The sequence below is a fragment of the Microtus oregoni genome, unplaced genomic scaffold, assembly GCF_018167655.1.
Source record: "Microtus oregoni isolate MIOR12 unplaced genomic scaffold, Mior012 000007F_ref0000211, whole genome shotgun sequence".
Taxonomy (NCBI): Eukaryota; Metazoa; Chordata; class Mammalia; order Rodentia; family Cricetidae; genus Microtus; species Microtus oregoni.
In genome coordinates this window covers 19,715,431-19,733,163 of record NW_024543066.1, presented here as the reverse complement: position 1 = coordinate 19,733,163, position 17,733 = coordinate 19,715,431, and the positions used below count along the sequence as shown (strand labels likewise).

General features: G+C 46.3%; 1 protein-coding gene across 2 annotated transcripts in view; it reads left to right on the top strand.

The window, feature by feature from the left end:
- Positions 1 to 17,733, top strand: part of Npas2 (neuronal PAS domain protein 2) — a 179,764-nt gene that overhangs the window by 87,114 nt on the left and 74,917 nt on the right. For both annotated transcript variants that reach the window (XM_041655918.1, XM_041655917.1), the window contains exons 3-4: positions 10,842 to 10,990; positions 15,722 to 15,813. In XM_041655918.1, coding sequence (XP_041511852.1) covers positions 10,842 to 10,990; positions 15,722 to 15,813 — 241 coding nt within the window. The remainder of the gene's footprint in view (positions 1 to 10,841; positions 10,991 to 15,721; positions 15,814 to 17,733) is intronic.

Sequence of the window (17,733 nt, the reverse complement as noted above, 5' to 3'; positions counted from 1 at the left end):
CAGGCTTCTTATTAACTCTTATAACTTATATTATTCTTGTCTATGCTAGCCACGTGGCTCAGTACCTTATTCAGTGAGGCAGTCACATCTTACTTCTTCTGTGGCTGGGTCATGACTCCAGACCAAGCTAGGAAAATGTTGACATCCAAGCTCAAAGTCCAGTTTCTGGCGAGTGAGTATAATCTTCACACCATTGTAAGGGGAACGTCACACTGGGCCATCAGAAATTGGGGACCATCAATGTAGGGGTAGAGAGGAGAACAGGGCTCACCAGGTTATAGAGGGTGGGGCAGATTGGGGAGTGTGGGGTCAAAATGTTCACGCTAAACACATGGTGAAGTATATGGATCTCTGCCCCCAAAGTCTCTTATTCTGTGTTACTTTCAAGATTATAATTTTGAAAGAATTCTATTATCAGAATTCCCTTACTGTGGTGGTTTGAATAAAGTGGTCCCCATAGCTTCATATAGTCGAATGCTTAGTAACCAAGGTGTAGAACTCTTTGATAGGACTGGAAGGATTAGGTGTGGCATCGTTGAAGGACACAGGTCATTGGCCTTGGGCTCTGAGGTTTTAAATAGCCCACACCGGGCCCCCAGTGTTTTTCTTTTGGTCAGTGGATCAGGATGTATCTCTCCGCTCCTGCTCCAGCACCACACTCGCCACCATGCTCCACACCGTGATAACCAAGGACGAAACCTCTGAAAACCGTCAGGGAGACCCAGCTAAATGCTTTCTTTCATAAGAGTTGCTGTGGTTGTGACGTCTCTTCACAGCAATGGAACAGTGACTAAGCCGCTTACCTCAGCAAATGAGACTGGACAGGGGCTCCTTCATTTAGAAACCCCTGAAGCCTGGAGGACCAATGGCAGGAGTTAGGGCTGACTCTGGAGAATAACAAACAGCAGTAACCCTGGAGACTAACCCTGGGGTGGTCTTTGCACGGGGCTCCCCTTAATCCTTCTGTGTCTGCTCACCGCCACACACTTGCATCCTTCCTGCCTCTTCCTGGTGCCCTCACCAGTTTCAACACCTTGCCTCCAACTGTTCTGCCAACACGGTTGGATCTCATTTTATGGCTTGGAAGATTCTCAAAGGCTGGTTCTGCACAAGAAAATAGATGAGCAAGGGACAGAGTCCAGTTTGGTCTGTCTGGTATGAGGCCAGCCTGCTAAACCTCATAAAGCTCTCTGGTGGGGAGTAAGCCCAAGGTGGACCACAGATTCCTCCTGTTCTTTTGCAGGAATCAGGGTACTGGTCCTCAGCTCATCTCACTGAGTTTTATCTGGAATGTGTCCAGGGCTCTTCTCTAAGGCCTTGGCCAGCAATTTGGCACACCTCTGGTGGAAGGGTCAGTTCCTGTGGCCCTGCCGCATATGACTTGAAGTATCCTTCAAAGTAAAAGATATTCTGAATTCATAGTGAGTTCTGAATTCACTCAGCACCTTGGAGATGAGGAAACGTGGTGCAGGAATACCATAAGCAGTCCTAAAGAGGCTGTACCGCGATGTTAATGATGCTTACAGCAGTGGTATCAGACTCATGTGGGGATAATTGAAGGCAGGGGCTCCGGAGGCAGAGGGCTCCAACAAGGCTGGACCACTATGAACTCTTGTTCCTTCACCCTCTTTTTGCCTGCCAGGCTTCTGATACTCTGGAGGTGACCTTATCAACCAAACATCATCACTGACTGTCTCAACCCAGTGGTTGTGGGCATGTCATTAGACTTAAACTTCCACAGTACCCCGTTCCTGCTGCTTCCGTGACTGTGACATGGTCTACACACCACTCCCTGTTCGCACGCCTCTCCACACACACCCTTTATCCTTCTGAGCCCTCTCAAGTGCACTGTGTCCTCTTGCCCTAACTATCTGAGTGCTTGCCTGAAGTCTCTTGAAACTGAAGAGTTAAGACAGTAGTGGTCTACACTCAAGGGCATGGGCCAGAGTACAGTCTTGACAGAAGGATTTTCAAACCTCAGGGGTACCTCAGATGCCTGGAACAGCCTGAAGGTACTGGCCTCTAGTTGGGGTATCAGAGCAGAAGGCTTGGGGACACTACTGGCGACCAGGGCCTTTCAGAATTGGTTGGTTGTGTTGGGAGCTTGTGTAGGATGGAATATTCTCAGAACATTCTTGGTCTCCGGCAGTAAAGGAGTTGACAGGATGCTGAGGTCTCCACTTAGGTTCTTCATTGGAGGGCCCGATGGTCATTTCAAAAGGTAATGTCTTCATATCAGCTTGGGAGGGGATTAGTATGGCCTCCAACAGTTCTTGCTGTTGGTGAATTTTCTCCACCAGCTGCTTCTGCTTCTTTCTGTGTCTTTGGGTCCTATTAAATGTCCCAGGTGAGTCTTCTGCTTCTGTTCAGAAGCCCCACACTAGTCTTGTTCAAAATCATGGTTCCCTGAGCAAACTCAGGTACTAGGGCAAACTCTCCTACTGAGCTCAGCTGGAAAGGGAGGGTCATCCACTTCAGACACAAATCACAGCGGAATAGTGGTCAGGGTTTCCACAGCCCTCTGGCATTTGAAACGCAGCTCACCAGATGGTGGAGGACTGTTCCATTCAGTGGACAGGTAGCCAAACTCACCCCAGAACCTGATGACTCCATTCTGGGTGATAGTAAGAGCCTTCCCATGATATGCCAGGCTTTCCCCCATTGCCTGAAGCAGGTGCCCAACTCTTCTTGGCATTTGCAAAAACCTGCTTATTATGTGTATGCTGTGGGACCAGATGGTGCCCATCGGAGACTTAAACCACTCAGTCATGCTTCCCTCCAGCCATGGGCTAGCTTTTTTGCCCATCTTGATGAAGTGGCTACAGCTGTAAAAGATAAATGGTCCACCTAGGGTTGGGCATTCAACGTTCTCCCCCAAAACAAAAATCAGCTCCTTGTGGTTTCTGAGGGCTCACCACTTGGCATCCTTGATGCCAGCACAGGGTAATAGCTATATTCTGAGCCTGCACAGAAACACCCTGGAGTCCTGTGTGACTTTTGCTCACTGCCTCCTGGGTCTTTTCTCTAGCAACCTGTGACAGTATTTACACTGCTTTCTTCTATTACTATCAGTCCTGGTTTTGAGATGGCCTAACATGAACTTATACAAAGTAGACTAGTCAAGAAGGGCCTCTTGGTCTTTACCTTATATCCATGTGTGAGTTTCCTATCTGGGGATAGGTATCAGACCTGGCAGGATTTGTACAGGAAGGCTAATCTGGTTTAGCGCCCTCTGTAAAGGTCTTGGCTATCTGGATATCTGGTTGGATGTTATGTTCTGTAACATCCATATGCTTGAGATGAAAGATATCAACAGTGCTCTCTGTAACAGGAATCTTTCTTCCTGTCAGCCAGCCCTGTATTACTGCCACCCCGCTGATGGTCCTGGAACCCCTAGATTCTCTGTCTGTGCAATCAAAGGCGAATCACGGCTTCTCAGGAAGCCCCCATATGGGGTCATCACTTCCTCCACAGTGCAGAAGACAGAATATTTAAAAATGAACTTGGCCTCAATGGCAAATTCCTCCAACAGGTTCCTGTGTCCAAACATTCTAGGTAGACAATAGGCCTGGTTTCATCAATGGCTTCTTCCTCATGAACGAGCTGAGACAGAAAGAAGCTAGTCATGGTGTTTTCCTTCCCGGTGAAGAGGATAAAATCCTTCCCAATGTACACTGAATCTCATTTTAAACCCATTCCTATACTGCCCAAGCTGGGTAGACTTGGTATCCGTTTGGCTGGTTTCCCAAACTGGATCACACTGGCAACACTCCCCAAGACATTCCTGCTCCAATCTAAAAAGGAAAGTATAAATCCTTCTTGGAGTCACATGTCAAGACTTGTTTATCTTTTTGCCTCTTCCTCGTTACGTGATGGAATGATATTATTTCCTGTTTCTAATTGTAACATCTGAGGGAGCCTTATATCTCTCACGTCAGAATCCTAAAATGAGTCTCAGTGCATTTTGCCTTGTTGTAACAAAATGCCTACATTAGAGTCTTTAAGAAAAGAGGTTCCTTTGGCTTACGTTCCCTGAAGTCTGATAATATGATGCTAACATTAGCTTCTGGTGAGGACTTCATGGTGGGTAACTGAGCATGTGTGAGGGTGGGGGCGGTGTAGCATGAATAATAAAAACCTAGAGACAGATATTGGGGTTCAACCTGAAGATCAGAAAAGCAAAGCAGCCAAGCCACTAGAGAGCTCTTACCTCTGTGAAATCGTCAGACTAAAAGAGGACGAGTTCCTGTCTCATCCCATCTTATATGCCCCTCTAGTGCTGGGATTAAAGGCATGCATCACCAATGCCCGGCCTCTATGGCTGACTAGTGTAGCTGCTGGGATTAAAGGTGTGTGCCACCACTGCCTGGCCTCTGTGGCTAACTAGTGTAGCTGCTGGGATTAAAGGCATGCATCACCACTGCCCGGCCTCTATGGCTGACTAGTGTAGCTGCTGGGATTAAAGGTGTGTGCCACCACTGCCCGGCCTGTATGGCTGACTAGTGTGGCTGCTGGGATTAAAGGCATGCATCACCAATGCCCGGCCTCTATGGCTGACTAGTGTGGCTGCTTTGCACTGACCTTCAGGCAAGCTTTATTTATTAAAATACAAATATAATATCACGACAGGGAGGGACAAGAGTAAATTAAGAAAACAAACTTGCTGCATAGCAACCAACCCATGTGGTAGCTAATTCACTCCTATCAGAAGAAATCTTAATTTTCTTCTCAGGGTGATGGCCTAATACTCTACCGTTAGTCCCTACCTCCTAAGGATGCCACCACCTCTCCATACTATCCTACCAAGATTCTTGCTATTAGGTGTCCTCCTTTGGGAGCTCAGGATGAGAGAAGTGTCACCTGCCTCATTGCCGAAGCAGGAAGCGGCAGTTCTGAATGGACATTCGAGTCTCTAACTGGGAACAGACCCCTACATTTCTGTGTCCAAGAGTCAGAGCGTGACCGACTTCCAGGACAGAGAAAGACAAGCCTGAGTCTGTCTAAAAATAACATGGAAATATTATAGTTTAACAGCAATGCACTTGCCCACAGGTGACCACAACAGTACAATGTGACCACAGGTGACCACAGCCATGGAAAGGCTACTCCTTAAGGAGCTAGAACTGGAGTCACACTCTGCTCGGTTTTCTATAATATCCAGTCCCGAAGGGGAACACAGACTGTCTACAAGGCTGTCTTCTGTAGGGCGTGTGTTTCATTCCTGTGCTATGAATGAACCACAAGCTATCGGCATTAGTCACCCTCCGCTCTGGGCTCCCGGAACACGGGGTATGTGGCTTCTTAGCAGATGATGCCACATGGCCAAGGGGAGCTGCAGAAAGAGGCAGGGGTGTACTGGGTTTCACGCATTGATGCCTACGCCAGCCTGCATTGCCACTGACCCCAATGTGTGAGAGTGACAAGTTACACACTCTCTCCGTGCTTTGGCTTCTGCAATGGGAAGATGAATAGCACCTACCTAATAGGGTCATTTGTAAGCATGAAAGCCTCAGCATGGCCGTGTGCCTCTTACTGACAGAAATAGGCTCTGAGAAATGAATCATATGGTGATTTTGTCATCTCTGCAGGCATCATAGACTATACCATGTACAAACTCAGACGGCATGTACTTCTGCTCGCCTAGGCTGTTGATATAGATACAGATGTAGTGATAGAGATATCTATGTCATATATATATATATATACATACATATATATATGACATATATATGTATGGCATATATACCTATGTGCATGCCATACCCTACTGCTCTTAGGACTACAATAAATAAAATGCTATGAGGTTGAATCAAGCACAAGAGAAAATGATGCCTTCAAGAAACCTGATAAGCAGATGTATGACATTGTTGCTGCTGATGGAACTTGTGCCCTGTTTTCTGTCAACATGTTTTCAGAAGTAGGCGTATAAACCTCTATGACGATTTAAAATGCAGCTAATACACAAACCGATAACGCGACTATTTTTTCATAAATATTAGTTCCTACGCATGGTTGTTCATGTTGGATTTTTAGGCGCCTGAGTGCACAGTAGGTTTATTTATACCAGTGCTGTCAGAATCACACGAGCAACGTATTGAACTGTGATGTTGTGAGATCAATGGGCAACTACAATTGTTCTGCTCTGTGAAACTCTTATGTGCCTGGTGTGTGATGTTTTGTTAATGGAAACCTTATGTGGCATGCAACTGTATGTCAAGAACCACATAGCACCTCTTAAGTCATAAGTACCCAACAAATGAGGCCTATGAAACCAAACTCAAGCTCCTCAAGATGTTCAAATGATGGACATTTCACAAAAGGTATCCTGGGACCTTCATTCCAAAGCCAAAGACTGGTTCCTGAGGGTATGTGTCAACACAGAGGCATCTCCTTTATCCTCCATTCTGCTGTCTCTGTCATCTCTTGTCTCTGTCCCCCCCATAAGACAACACAGTTACTTATAAAGGCATAATTGAATAATTCTTCCTAAAGAAGACATATTAACGGCCATAAAGCATACAAAGAGATTTTTAGTGTCACCACTCATTAGAAAAAGGTAACTCCAAACCACAATAAAATCACACTTCAGTGGTAAAAATTGACAGTCCCAAGTGTCGGCAAAGATGGTGGCAAGTAGGAATCTCATTTGTTCCCGATAGAAATAAAGCCCTGCTATAGCCAACTTCATGTGACAATATTTGTCAAATGACCCGACAGTTTTATGCCTCTGCATTTGCCCAAGAGAATGAATCCCTACCTCTGCTTAAAGGCATGTAGAGACAAATGTTCAGAGTGCATTGTTTAGATTTTGTTGTTGTTTCCGTTGCATTGGGATGGGTAGTTGGGGCATGTATGTGTGTATGCGTGTTTGCAAATGTGCACATCCTTATGGAGGCCAGAGGTTGATATTAGGTGCCTTCTTCGATTACTCTTCACCCTATTATTGAGACAGAATCTCTCACTTGTCAATAGGCTACTCCACTAGCCCTCTTGTTCCAAGGATCCCCTGTCTCCACCTCCTGAGTCTGGGATTGTAGAGACACTGTCAAGCCTTCCAGGTTTGATGTGGGAGCTGGGGATCCAACCCCAGTCCTCACACTTGTATAGCCAGTTCTTTCTCCACTAAGCCATCTCTCCAGTCCTGTTTGTTCGTTTGGGGTTAATTCATTTTGTTTGGTGTTTTGAGATAGCTTCTTGCTATGAACCCCAGGCCAGCCTGAAACTCATGGTCGTCTAATTCCAGCCTCCTGAGTACTGGGATTATAGGTGCATGCTACTATGCCTGCCTAGTTTTCTTTTATTATTGTTGCTACATTTATTTTTATACCACTGCTGGTGGGAGTGCAAACTTGTACAGCCACTTTGGAATCAGTATGGCAATTTCTCAGAAAACTGGGGATCAATTTACCTCAAGACCCAACAATACCACTCTTGGGCATATACCCAAATGATGCTCAATCGTACCACAAAAATACTTGCTCAACTATGTTCATAGCAGTGTTATTCAAAATAACCAGAACCTGGAAACAACATAGACGCCCCCAACCAAAGAATGGATAAAGAAAATATGATACATTTACACAACGGAGTATTACTCAGCAGAAAGAAAAAAAAAAGCAATGACAGCATCTTTTTTTATGGTGTATGTATTGGGTATGCACATGTGTGGAGGTCAGGGGACAACTTGTAGGAGTCACCTCTCCCATTTTACCATGTGGGTCCTGAGGATCAAACTCAGGTAACCGGGCTTGGCAGCAAGTGTCTTTCCCTCACAGAGCTACCTCCACACTCCCAATTCATGATACCCTCAAACTGGACACACGCCAAGCATGGCATATCTACACAAAGCAATACTAGAGAGTAGAAATAGAGCTGTCAGTCTGTGCAGCCATGTGCAGGAGTCCCAAAAGGTATGCTAAATGAAGGCCCAAGACTTAGGATTCCATTAACACAAAATGCAAAATGAAGCGGCTGCGGTTGGGGAAAAACAAAAAGAAGAAGCTGGGGGAAAAAAATCCCTTGAGATGAAGCGGTTGTCTCTCTCGTGTTGGTGGCAGTCAACAATTACAAAGACTCATTAAACCGCGCGCTTTACATGGATGCATTTCGTGGCATGCAGATAATGTTTTCAAAAATCCCGGAGGCCAAGTGTCCCAGTGTCATCCAACCTGTTGTCCCAGATCCTCAGTCTAAGCAGTGCTCATTACTGGAAACAAGGTCATCCCAGGCTCTTGGCTTCCTCTTGCCTCTGAGCTGCAGATCCAGCTGTCATTGACCGATTTCCAGGGTGCACTGCGGTGCATCCCAGGCGGAGGCCAATGGAAGCAAGCTTGTGTTCCTGTCACTAACGATAAGAGCCTCCATCGGATTCTCTGCCAGGCCGCGTTCATTGTCGTTACGCCCATTGAAGATGAGAGCGGAGCAGTAATGAGCTGGTGTTATCAGCTCACAAATAATTTATAACGGGCAAACTAGGACAAGAGCAGAGCTTTTTTTGGCTGAGGAGGTTGCGTGTCACTCTTTAAAATCTAGGCTAAAAATGATTTATAATACATAGCCACTCAGCAAGTGAAAGTGTCTCTTTCTTCTGTCTCATGCATTTGAACACTGGGCCTTTTACCCTGAGCAATGAAGAGCCTCCGCATTTCACCACGCTGGCCACTGATCTGTGACAAGAAGACAGTGGCTTGGTCAGAAATGAGACCTTTGCAGAAATCCCTTACTCCCAAAACCAAGACCAGGCAAGAAGGAAGGAGACATCAGAGGAAGAAAGGACCCCTTAGAAACGCCTAGAGATCACGCACTGAGTTGAGCTTTGGAGAGTTGTTAAGATGTGGTCGGGAAATAGCCCCGCCTGAGACAGAATCAGGGGAACCGGACTGCGTCTGTGTTTTTGAAATGATGTGGATGTTTGAGGCAAACAAAGTGGCTAAACTATGGTGGCATCCGGGGAAAGGGTATTTGAGGTGTGTTCTTATGTTTCAGTGGGCTCTTTGGGGAAACGGTACTAATACCTGTAGGTGTTAATACCTGCCCCAAGAGAGGTGAGCCACTATCCACCAAAATTTTCTGTCCTAACCATAATTCGCCAATAGCCTCCTGATAACAGGATTAACTCCCCTAGGAATTGTGACCCTCAGATCCTGAAGTACATGGACCAGTAGGCAGACCACACGTAGGGGTTTCCATTTCCATCAGTGAGCTGGCTCTCTGTTAAAAGTTCATCTTGGGTATACTTGGGAGGGGTGGGGCAGCTTTCCCAGCCGTGGATCACCTCAGAATCAGTTCAATTCTTTTATTTATTCATTTTTAGTGTGCATGGCCTTTTGTGTGCATATATATCTGTGTACTACTTTTGTGCCTGGTGCCCACAGAGGCCAGGAGAGGATATCAGATCTCCTGAAACTGGAGGTGTTACAGCTGGTTATGAGTTACCATGTAGGTGCTGGGAATCAAACCTGGATCCTTTGGAAGAAAAAAAAAACAGTGCTCTGTATTGCTGAGCCGTCTCCCTAGTGCCATAAGCTGATTGTGTGTCATTGAGGCTCAAGACTCCACCATAGGCCTGCTTCCTAAGCTTTGAGGGGTAGGGAGTCCTTCTACCACGTGTTCCTTATTCCTCTTGTTAGGACAGCTCCAAACCCAGATTCCCTGTTCTAAATCCTTCAAAGCCTGGGGTTCCTCAGAGGCCCTCAACCTGGGTAGCCTTGCTTTCATCTCTTCTACAGACACCCAGTGTAGAATGTCCTTTTGAAAGCAGACTTCATCTTGTAGTCCAACAACCAAAGAAAAAAAAATGGATGGGAAGGATAGAGGTTTCCCATATAGTCCTTGTCCTGCATCCACACGAATTTCCTTGCTGTGCACGCCCTCCGGATGAGTGGTAGGCATACCTGTCACAGTTGGTGACACTCCTTGGCATGTCTCGATCTCCTATGGTTTACATTGGGGGCCCTTCTTGGTGCTGCATGTTCTATGTGTTTGCAGAAGTATGGTGTCATATGCCTGCCATGGTGGTATCAGACACGGCTGTGTCGCTGCCCCCCAAACCCTCTGTGCTGTGCCCAGACATCCCTCACCGTGAGCCTTGGTGAGCCAGGATTACTCTACCACCTCTGGCATTTCACCTTTTCCAGAAGTTCGTACAGTTGGAGTCATACAATATCTGGCTTTAGCAGCCCAGTTTGACTTAGGAACATCCGTCTGAGCTTCTTCCATAGCAGGCTGAAGAGCGATGAGTGTTCTATTTTCCACGGCTCACCAACCACTTGACAAACAGGACCGCAGTGTCTGTCATCCATCACCCTGGATCTGCATGGCTCACAGGCTGTGCCGAGACAGCTTTACCCCTCCAACAGGATGGTGGTTCTTGGGGCACGGGCCAGGACATGTGCATGAGTGGTACAGCCAGAAAACCCTGCCACACCTCATGACTTGGCATGATGCTGGGTGCTTTGGGCTAGAGGAAATAGGATTGGATCCTCACCAGGGGCTCTCAGAGTTGATCCTGGTAAACAGCGTGCAATTTGCTTCCTGGAGCTTTAAAGCTCTGTGAAGTTGGGAGGCTGTATCTGTCAGTGGAGCTAAGCCATGTAAGGTTTTGTATGTGAGTCAGAACTTGCTTATTATTAATGCCGTCTCTCTTTGTGGCCAGAAGTCTAGCAAAACATGTTTCTCGCCCCATTACTCAGCTCTGAGCTGTGGCCAACCTCACCTCCATGGGAGTCTTTTCAGTCGGGTGCTCTCTGCAGAACGCGCTCTGAGAGAGGAGGCACCCGTTTACAGAACAGAACCTTCGTGGAGTGGAACGTTCTAGTCACCTGTGTTTTGTGCACTTCCAGAGCCTCTAGAAACAAGTCTGAGAAGAAGCGCCGGGACCAATTCAATGTGCTCATCAAAGAGCTCAGCTCCATGCTCCCGGGCAACACGCGGAAAATGGACAAGACGACCGTGCTGGAGAAGGTCATCGGATTCTTGCAGAAACACAACGGTAAAGGTCGCACTTCTTGCTATATCTATTCCCGCTTGCCCTTCCCACGGGTGATGAGTGTGTCAGGCAGGGCAGCCCTCTTCCTGTTATCACAGGGTCATCACCCATGAGCTCCCCTCCAAAGGCTCTGGATTCGCCGAAAAAAAAAAAAAAGCTCTATGTCCAGTTGGGGAGAAGACAGTCACACTACAAAAGACTTTATCATCCTGAGGGGAGACTTGAGAGCAGCCTCACAGGTGGCCCACAGCCTGCACAGGTGGCATTCACTATGTGTCTGCCTTTGTCATAAACCCTTGAAACTCCCCCAGTACCTGCCCCTAATGGGACATCTTTCCCCACGTGTGACATTTGTTCTGCCTCCACACTTGAAGCCATTTCTGCCCTGTGGGATCTTAGTTGGGATCACAAAGTCCATTCATACTCCCCTCCCCCTGTCTTTGGCAGAGACTGTCCTGTCACATGATGTCACCACGCGATGCCATCCTGGAACACGCGTTTTTCTCAGATTATCCTCCCTCGGTGCTCTTACCCCTTTGTGCTTGATCGCACCAATTCTGCCACTCACTTTGAACGGTATCCAAAGCCACAATGATGAAAATAAATAAGAAAAAGGTCATAGAATAGTTGAGAGGAATCAGGAGCCACTCACAAGCCTGGAAAGAAAAAAGTCTTTTGGCCTGTGATACCAAACAAAATAAAATCAGGGAAAGTCCAAATCACAGACGAGATGACTACATCCTGAGCTTCACATCCCTGCTTTCCTCTGGACGTGTCTTAGACAAGATGGAATCACCGCAGGAAGTAGTGCTGGGACATGGGAGAGTGTCCTTATACATGTCATTCTTTCATTATTTCCTTGAGAATTGTATATTCCTGTTACCATCGTTGACAGCGGTGACAGGCTGTCTTTCATCTTGGAGTTGCTGTAAGAGAGAGTAAAGAATGTGTTAATTACTTTTGTTCAAAGTCGGGGGAAGACCACACAAGCTGAATGGCAACAGTTCTATCACCCTGATAGTTTGATCAGAATACTTCTATTTCCTAAGTAACACTGTAGCCAAGTGAAATAGCAGGTTGGCTTGATTGCCAAGATATGTTGTACAAATTACTTGAACTAGGTCAGTGCCACGGAGAAGCAGGACAGCTGTTAAATAGGACAGCTGGGATCAAGTTCATCGGCGTGACATTTATGCCGCTCTCTGTCCACTGCAGAGTTACCAGATTCCCTCCTCTGGACCCCAGACAGGCCAGATCAGCAGCAGTGAGCTTCCTGACACCAGGAGAGCCTCTCCAGGCTCGCCTTTTCATGAGGCAAGACCTGTCTGCAGGACTATCTATGTGCAGTCAGAGTTATGCAGAATCACATGTTTCTGAGATTCCCCATTTAGAATAAGGGGAGGGAGATCCATGGTAAATTTCACACAGAAATGGGGTGCTCGCACCAGACTGTGGCTTAAGGTGAAAAGGCAATACAGTCACTTTCCATGTACACATGATCTCCACAGGTCCAGGCGACAGAGTGGAATTGTGACTTTCCTTCTGTGTTAACTCAGGGCTCCCAGAGAGCCAGTTTCCCTTCAGTGCCTCTAAACTTTACAACAGTGCTTTATGCAAAGTCTCATGGCAAAGGAGAAGCAATTGATGTAGAAGAGGTTAATTTCCCTAAGTCAGACAGCCAGGAAGATGCTGTCTTTAAACCCAGCAGCCTGCCTTACAGAGCCCTGTTCTTAAGTCCCCTTCTACTATTCTCTACAAGGTGTAATGCCCAGGGCTCCTGGAGAATCGTCTGTCATAGCTGCACTGTAGTCATGTGTGTTAGTATACCCACTCGGATAATTGCTTCTCAACCTTGGCTGCCCATGAGAATCACCCAAGGAACTTTGAGAATAATCCACTCCATGGATAAGATAACCAGAACCTTGGGGTAGCTCCCCAGCAGTATGCTTGGAGCCTGCTGGTGCCAGTTCAAGGAAAGAGTGCTAATTTGTCCATGTATGCACTTGTGCATACGATGCATATGTGTGCAGGTATGCACATATGTGTGTGTGCATCATGTAGATACCAAAGGACAATCTTGAGTCTCATTATTCAGGTGCTTTCCACCTTTTTTTTGGATACATGGTTCCTCACTGGTCTGAAGTAAGCTAGGAAGGCTAACCAACAAGCCCTGAGGATCTGCCTATGCCTGCCCCTCCCACCTCAGGGCTGAGCTCACAAATGCACACCACCATGCCCAAATGTTTTTGTGAATTTTGAGGATAAAACCCAGGTATCTGTGCTTGCAAGGCAAGAACCCTACCGAATGCCTTAGTTAGAGTTTCTATTGCTGAGATGAAACACCATGACCAAAAAGCAAGTTGGGGAGGAAAGGGTTTATTTGACTTACACTTCCATATCAACTTTTCATCACTGAAGGAAGTCAGGACAGGAACTCAAAGCAGGAACCTGGAGGCAGGAACTGATATAGAAGCCATGAAGGGTTGCTACTTGCTGGTTTGCTCCTTATAGCATGCTCAATCTGCCTTTTCTGAGGGATTAGGCTATAGCAATGATTTGTGTCAAGCCCTGGGAGTTCTGCCTCACTCCGTTGCATCAACTTGACAGTCCCAAGATGACCTCTTAGCCTAGCTTTGTGTAGCACCCTCTCTCTGCTTCCCAGACTACATTTCACTATGTGTGTCGTGCAGCCTAGCACTGTGGGGCAGCCCTTGCCATGGATGTGAATGGACGGCCTCACAGCCCACATGGTCTCTTCCAGATCTCCTCCTGTGCTCAGTTAACAAAGTCTCTTTGAAGTCCTTCTGCAAGCTCTTAAGACCTCTGTGCTGACAAGTCTTATGTCAACTTGCATAAGCTAGAGTTATCTCAAAGGAGAATACTTCAATTGAGAAAACACCTCCCTAAGATCTGACTGGAGGCATTTTCTTAATTAGTGACTGATGGAGAAGACTCAACTCATGGAGTTGTCCCTGCACTGGTCCTGGGTTCTATAAGAAAGCAGACTGAGCAAGCTACGGGAATCAAGACAGTAAGCAGCACCCCTCCATGGCTTCTGCCTAAGTTCCTGCCTCCAGGTGCCTACCCTGTTTGAGTTCCTGTCCTGACTTCCTTCAGTAATGGACAGTGATATGGAACTGTAAGCCAAATAAGCCCTTTCCTCCCAACTTGCTTTTTGGTCATGGTGTTTCATTGCAGCAACAGAAATCCTAACTGAAACAGCAATACATGATGGACAGCCCAAGTTTGTCTAACAACGACAGCAACATGTTCTTTCAGGCATTTAGGAGGGAGAAAACTTCCCAGGAGACCTTGCTTCTCACAGGGACACTGGGGACGGGGGATGAGTCAAGGTCTAGTCTCATTCGTAACTTGGCACTTCCCACCCTCTTTCTCCATGAGTAACTAGTGAATCCATTTAGACTCATTCAGAGAGAGGACTCAACTCCCTCTCCATGGGGGAGAGATTGCCAAGATCATGGGTGCAGGTGTTGGGTGTTGCTCATCAACAGTGTGTGCCTGGCATGTGTGAGGTTCTGGATTTAGTGCTCAGCATGTAAAAGGGTGCTAAGGAAAACAACCGTGAAATCTTCCCTGTGTACAACGGGCGGGTTCTCTGCCTGCACAATCCGCTTTCTGCAGGAAGTCGTCCCACAGGTTAGTATTATTCCCCGCGCGGGGTAAGCGGTATAGTCTTACATTTGCATTGGTCTTGACGTAAGTGAGGGAAATGTTGGTTTAAGATAGAGGATAAATAAGGAAAGCCAAACAGATACGCTATCATGTTTATAGTGTCCGTGGTAATAGCGAGGTAATTTAATAATAGAACAAAATTTAAGTGTAGAAAAAGCTAAGGTGTTTAAAGAGTCCTACCTGGGCCAGTGAGAATCCAATTGACAGGTGTGAACCAGGCCATCAGGTCACCATCGTGACAGAGAATAGATTAGAGTAATAACAACAAAAAGAGTTTTGAGAACCGTAAACTCAGAACCTGAAAGCAGCTCCGTGGGAGGAGGACAGGAGCTGTGAGCCAGGTGCCTCCCTAGCAGGTGTGAGGCCTGCACCCCACAGAGGCCCAGCTGAATAATGAGTGTCTCTCTAACGAACTGTTGCTCAGTAATGATGAGAGGGTGAGAAATGACTTCCGTCCTATGTGATACAGTGGGCTTATTTACTGTAAGCCTGTGGTGTTTCTGGAATTTTTTTTAAGTGCTGGGAACAGAATCCAGGACCACACATATGGGAAGCACACTCTCTAGCCGGTGAGCTCTACCCCTGGCCCTTGGATTTTGACACTCCTAGATTTCAGAAGTGTTTATTCTCTGCTTTGACCATGGATAAGTAACTTGACAAGACACCACCACATTGGTCTTTGTTCCTTCCCTTGAGGGTGCAGGCTGCCTAATCCTCGCTGCTCCAGCTTTGTCACATAAGAGTCAAGGGCACGGCAGTGGCAGGCACTCTGCTCTACCTGTGCTCACAATGGGATATTCTCTTCTCCATGTTGTCGTTAAAGGCTGTGACACCATCAGAAGTGTTTTTTCATCCCATTATATCCACAGTCCTCAGAGTTTGGAAGCCAAGCCTAGCATCTGCCCATGGCTTTCTTTAATTAAAGATTTACACAAAATAACATAGGAGAGACATGTGCTTCATTTATGAATTCCAGATTCGAGGTGCCTTGAATGTGAAGGCTTATGTATGCGTTTCTTTTCTTGATTTTTTTTGTTTTAGAAGTCTCAGCCCAAACGGAAATCTGTGACGTTCAGCAAGACTGGAAGCCTTCGTTCCTCAGTAACGAAGAATTCACCCAGCTGATGTTGGAGGTAAAGTGTACTTTCAAGTCAGCTTACTAAAGCTGGGGGTAGAATGGGGAATGAATTGGGGGGACACTTACAGAACGGACACAAAGTCCCGTGGTGGCACACGCCTTTTATCTCAGCACTCTAGAGGCGGATGCTGAAGAATCAGAAGTTCGAGGCCATACTCTGTTACTTAGCAAGTTTGAGACCAACCTGAGATACACATACCCGAGGCCTTTGTCTGAAAACAGTAACGATAACCACCACCACAGCAAAACAAATGAGCAAACAAACAAAAAGGAAGGAAGTAACTCAGTCAGTAAAGCTCGTGCCTTATAGGCATGAGGACTTGATTTTGGTCCTCAGAAGCCACGTTTTTAACAATGCACACATTTCTGATTCCAGCATTTGAGAGGTGGAGACAGGCAGATCTATAGGACTAGCTGCCTAGCCAGCCAACCTAGTCTACATGGTGAGCCCCAGGACAAAAGAGAAACCCTGTCTCAATCAAAAGAATCAAAGCGAATGGTCCCTGAAGAACAACACCCAAGGCTGATCACTGATGTGCTCATATATTCACATATATGCCCACGCACTCACACACATGTAATATGCACTCATACAGATATGAATCTATATTCACACACATGCACATGAATATGTATTCACATATATGTACTCACACGAGCGCTCACATGCATGCGCGTGCCCATACATATACCGTCACATACACAGACATTCATATGTATTCACACATACATGTCCTTGATAGGTTAAAGAGTTTAGTAAGTTAAAAATTAAAATGCAGCTGCTGATTCCTGTTAGTTCTCATGCCTGAAGAAATAACTGCTCAAAGCCTTGGAAATAAGCTTTGGAACAGATACTGCTGGGACTCTGCCTGTTATTGTTTATGCTTTGGCTACTGAGTTGGGCCACCTAAGCAAGCGTTCCCAAACTGGAAGTGGTGGGGTGCTATCTATGACCTCACTGAGTGCAGGACAGGCCCTCTTTGTTGTCTCCAAAGAAGGGGCATAGAGCATGAACCAGGAGTAAGCGGCGGAAGAAGACAGCGTGAAGAGGAATAGAAGATCGTGACAGACAAGCCCCTCTGCAGAATGCCAAGGTTGTAATTTCCTCCTTAGTGGACACACACATTGGCAAATAAGTCTTTGAAAAGTATGTTTTAAGCCTGGGCTCATAGTACATTAACATTTATGTGGATGTCAGTCACGGTGACCTGTGCCTCCCACCCAAACCATGCCCTCTTTGTATAACATGACTATGCTCCTTCATCTGGTCCAGTCACTGAGTTTCCCTGAAAGACCAAGTTGAGGCGAATGGCTTGCTGCTGCTGAAGTAATAACCTCCAACAGCGTCCTTGAAATTGTCACAGAGGGCTTAAAGTCCTCAGGACTGATTACGCCTCTACAAAGCACCAGCAGATACTGACTTCTGACTTGGGGGGTTTACTGGAGGTGCATGCCAAAGGCCATCAGACGGACAGAACCAGACGGGACTTGACTGAGACGTGGGACAGAAAGTCCAGCGGAGGGAAGTTCCACCTGGGTGCAATGACCGTGAATGGCTCCCGGCTGAGGCTTCAGAGGGTGGATTGTTAGGATAAGTCCGTCTATAGCTCCTCCCTGTGCCTATATAACACTGATGTAAACTTCAATTTCCATAGATTATCTATGCAGAAAACAGAAAGTACTGGAATAAGAAAATGCCAGAATAAAGATGTCTAAATATTATGAAACATAAATGCATTAATGAACATTTGCAGCAAATGAAAGCTACTTAACTCTGCATGGGAACTATATTTAAAGAAAATACAGAACTTTCCGCAGAAGCAATGTATTTTAAGTATGTTAAATTTAAAGCAGCTTGTGAAATAGAATGTTAATTTAATGCATCATTATGCCGCTTTACAGGAATTGATTTATC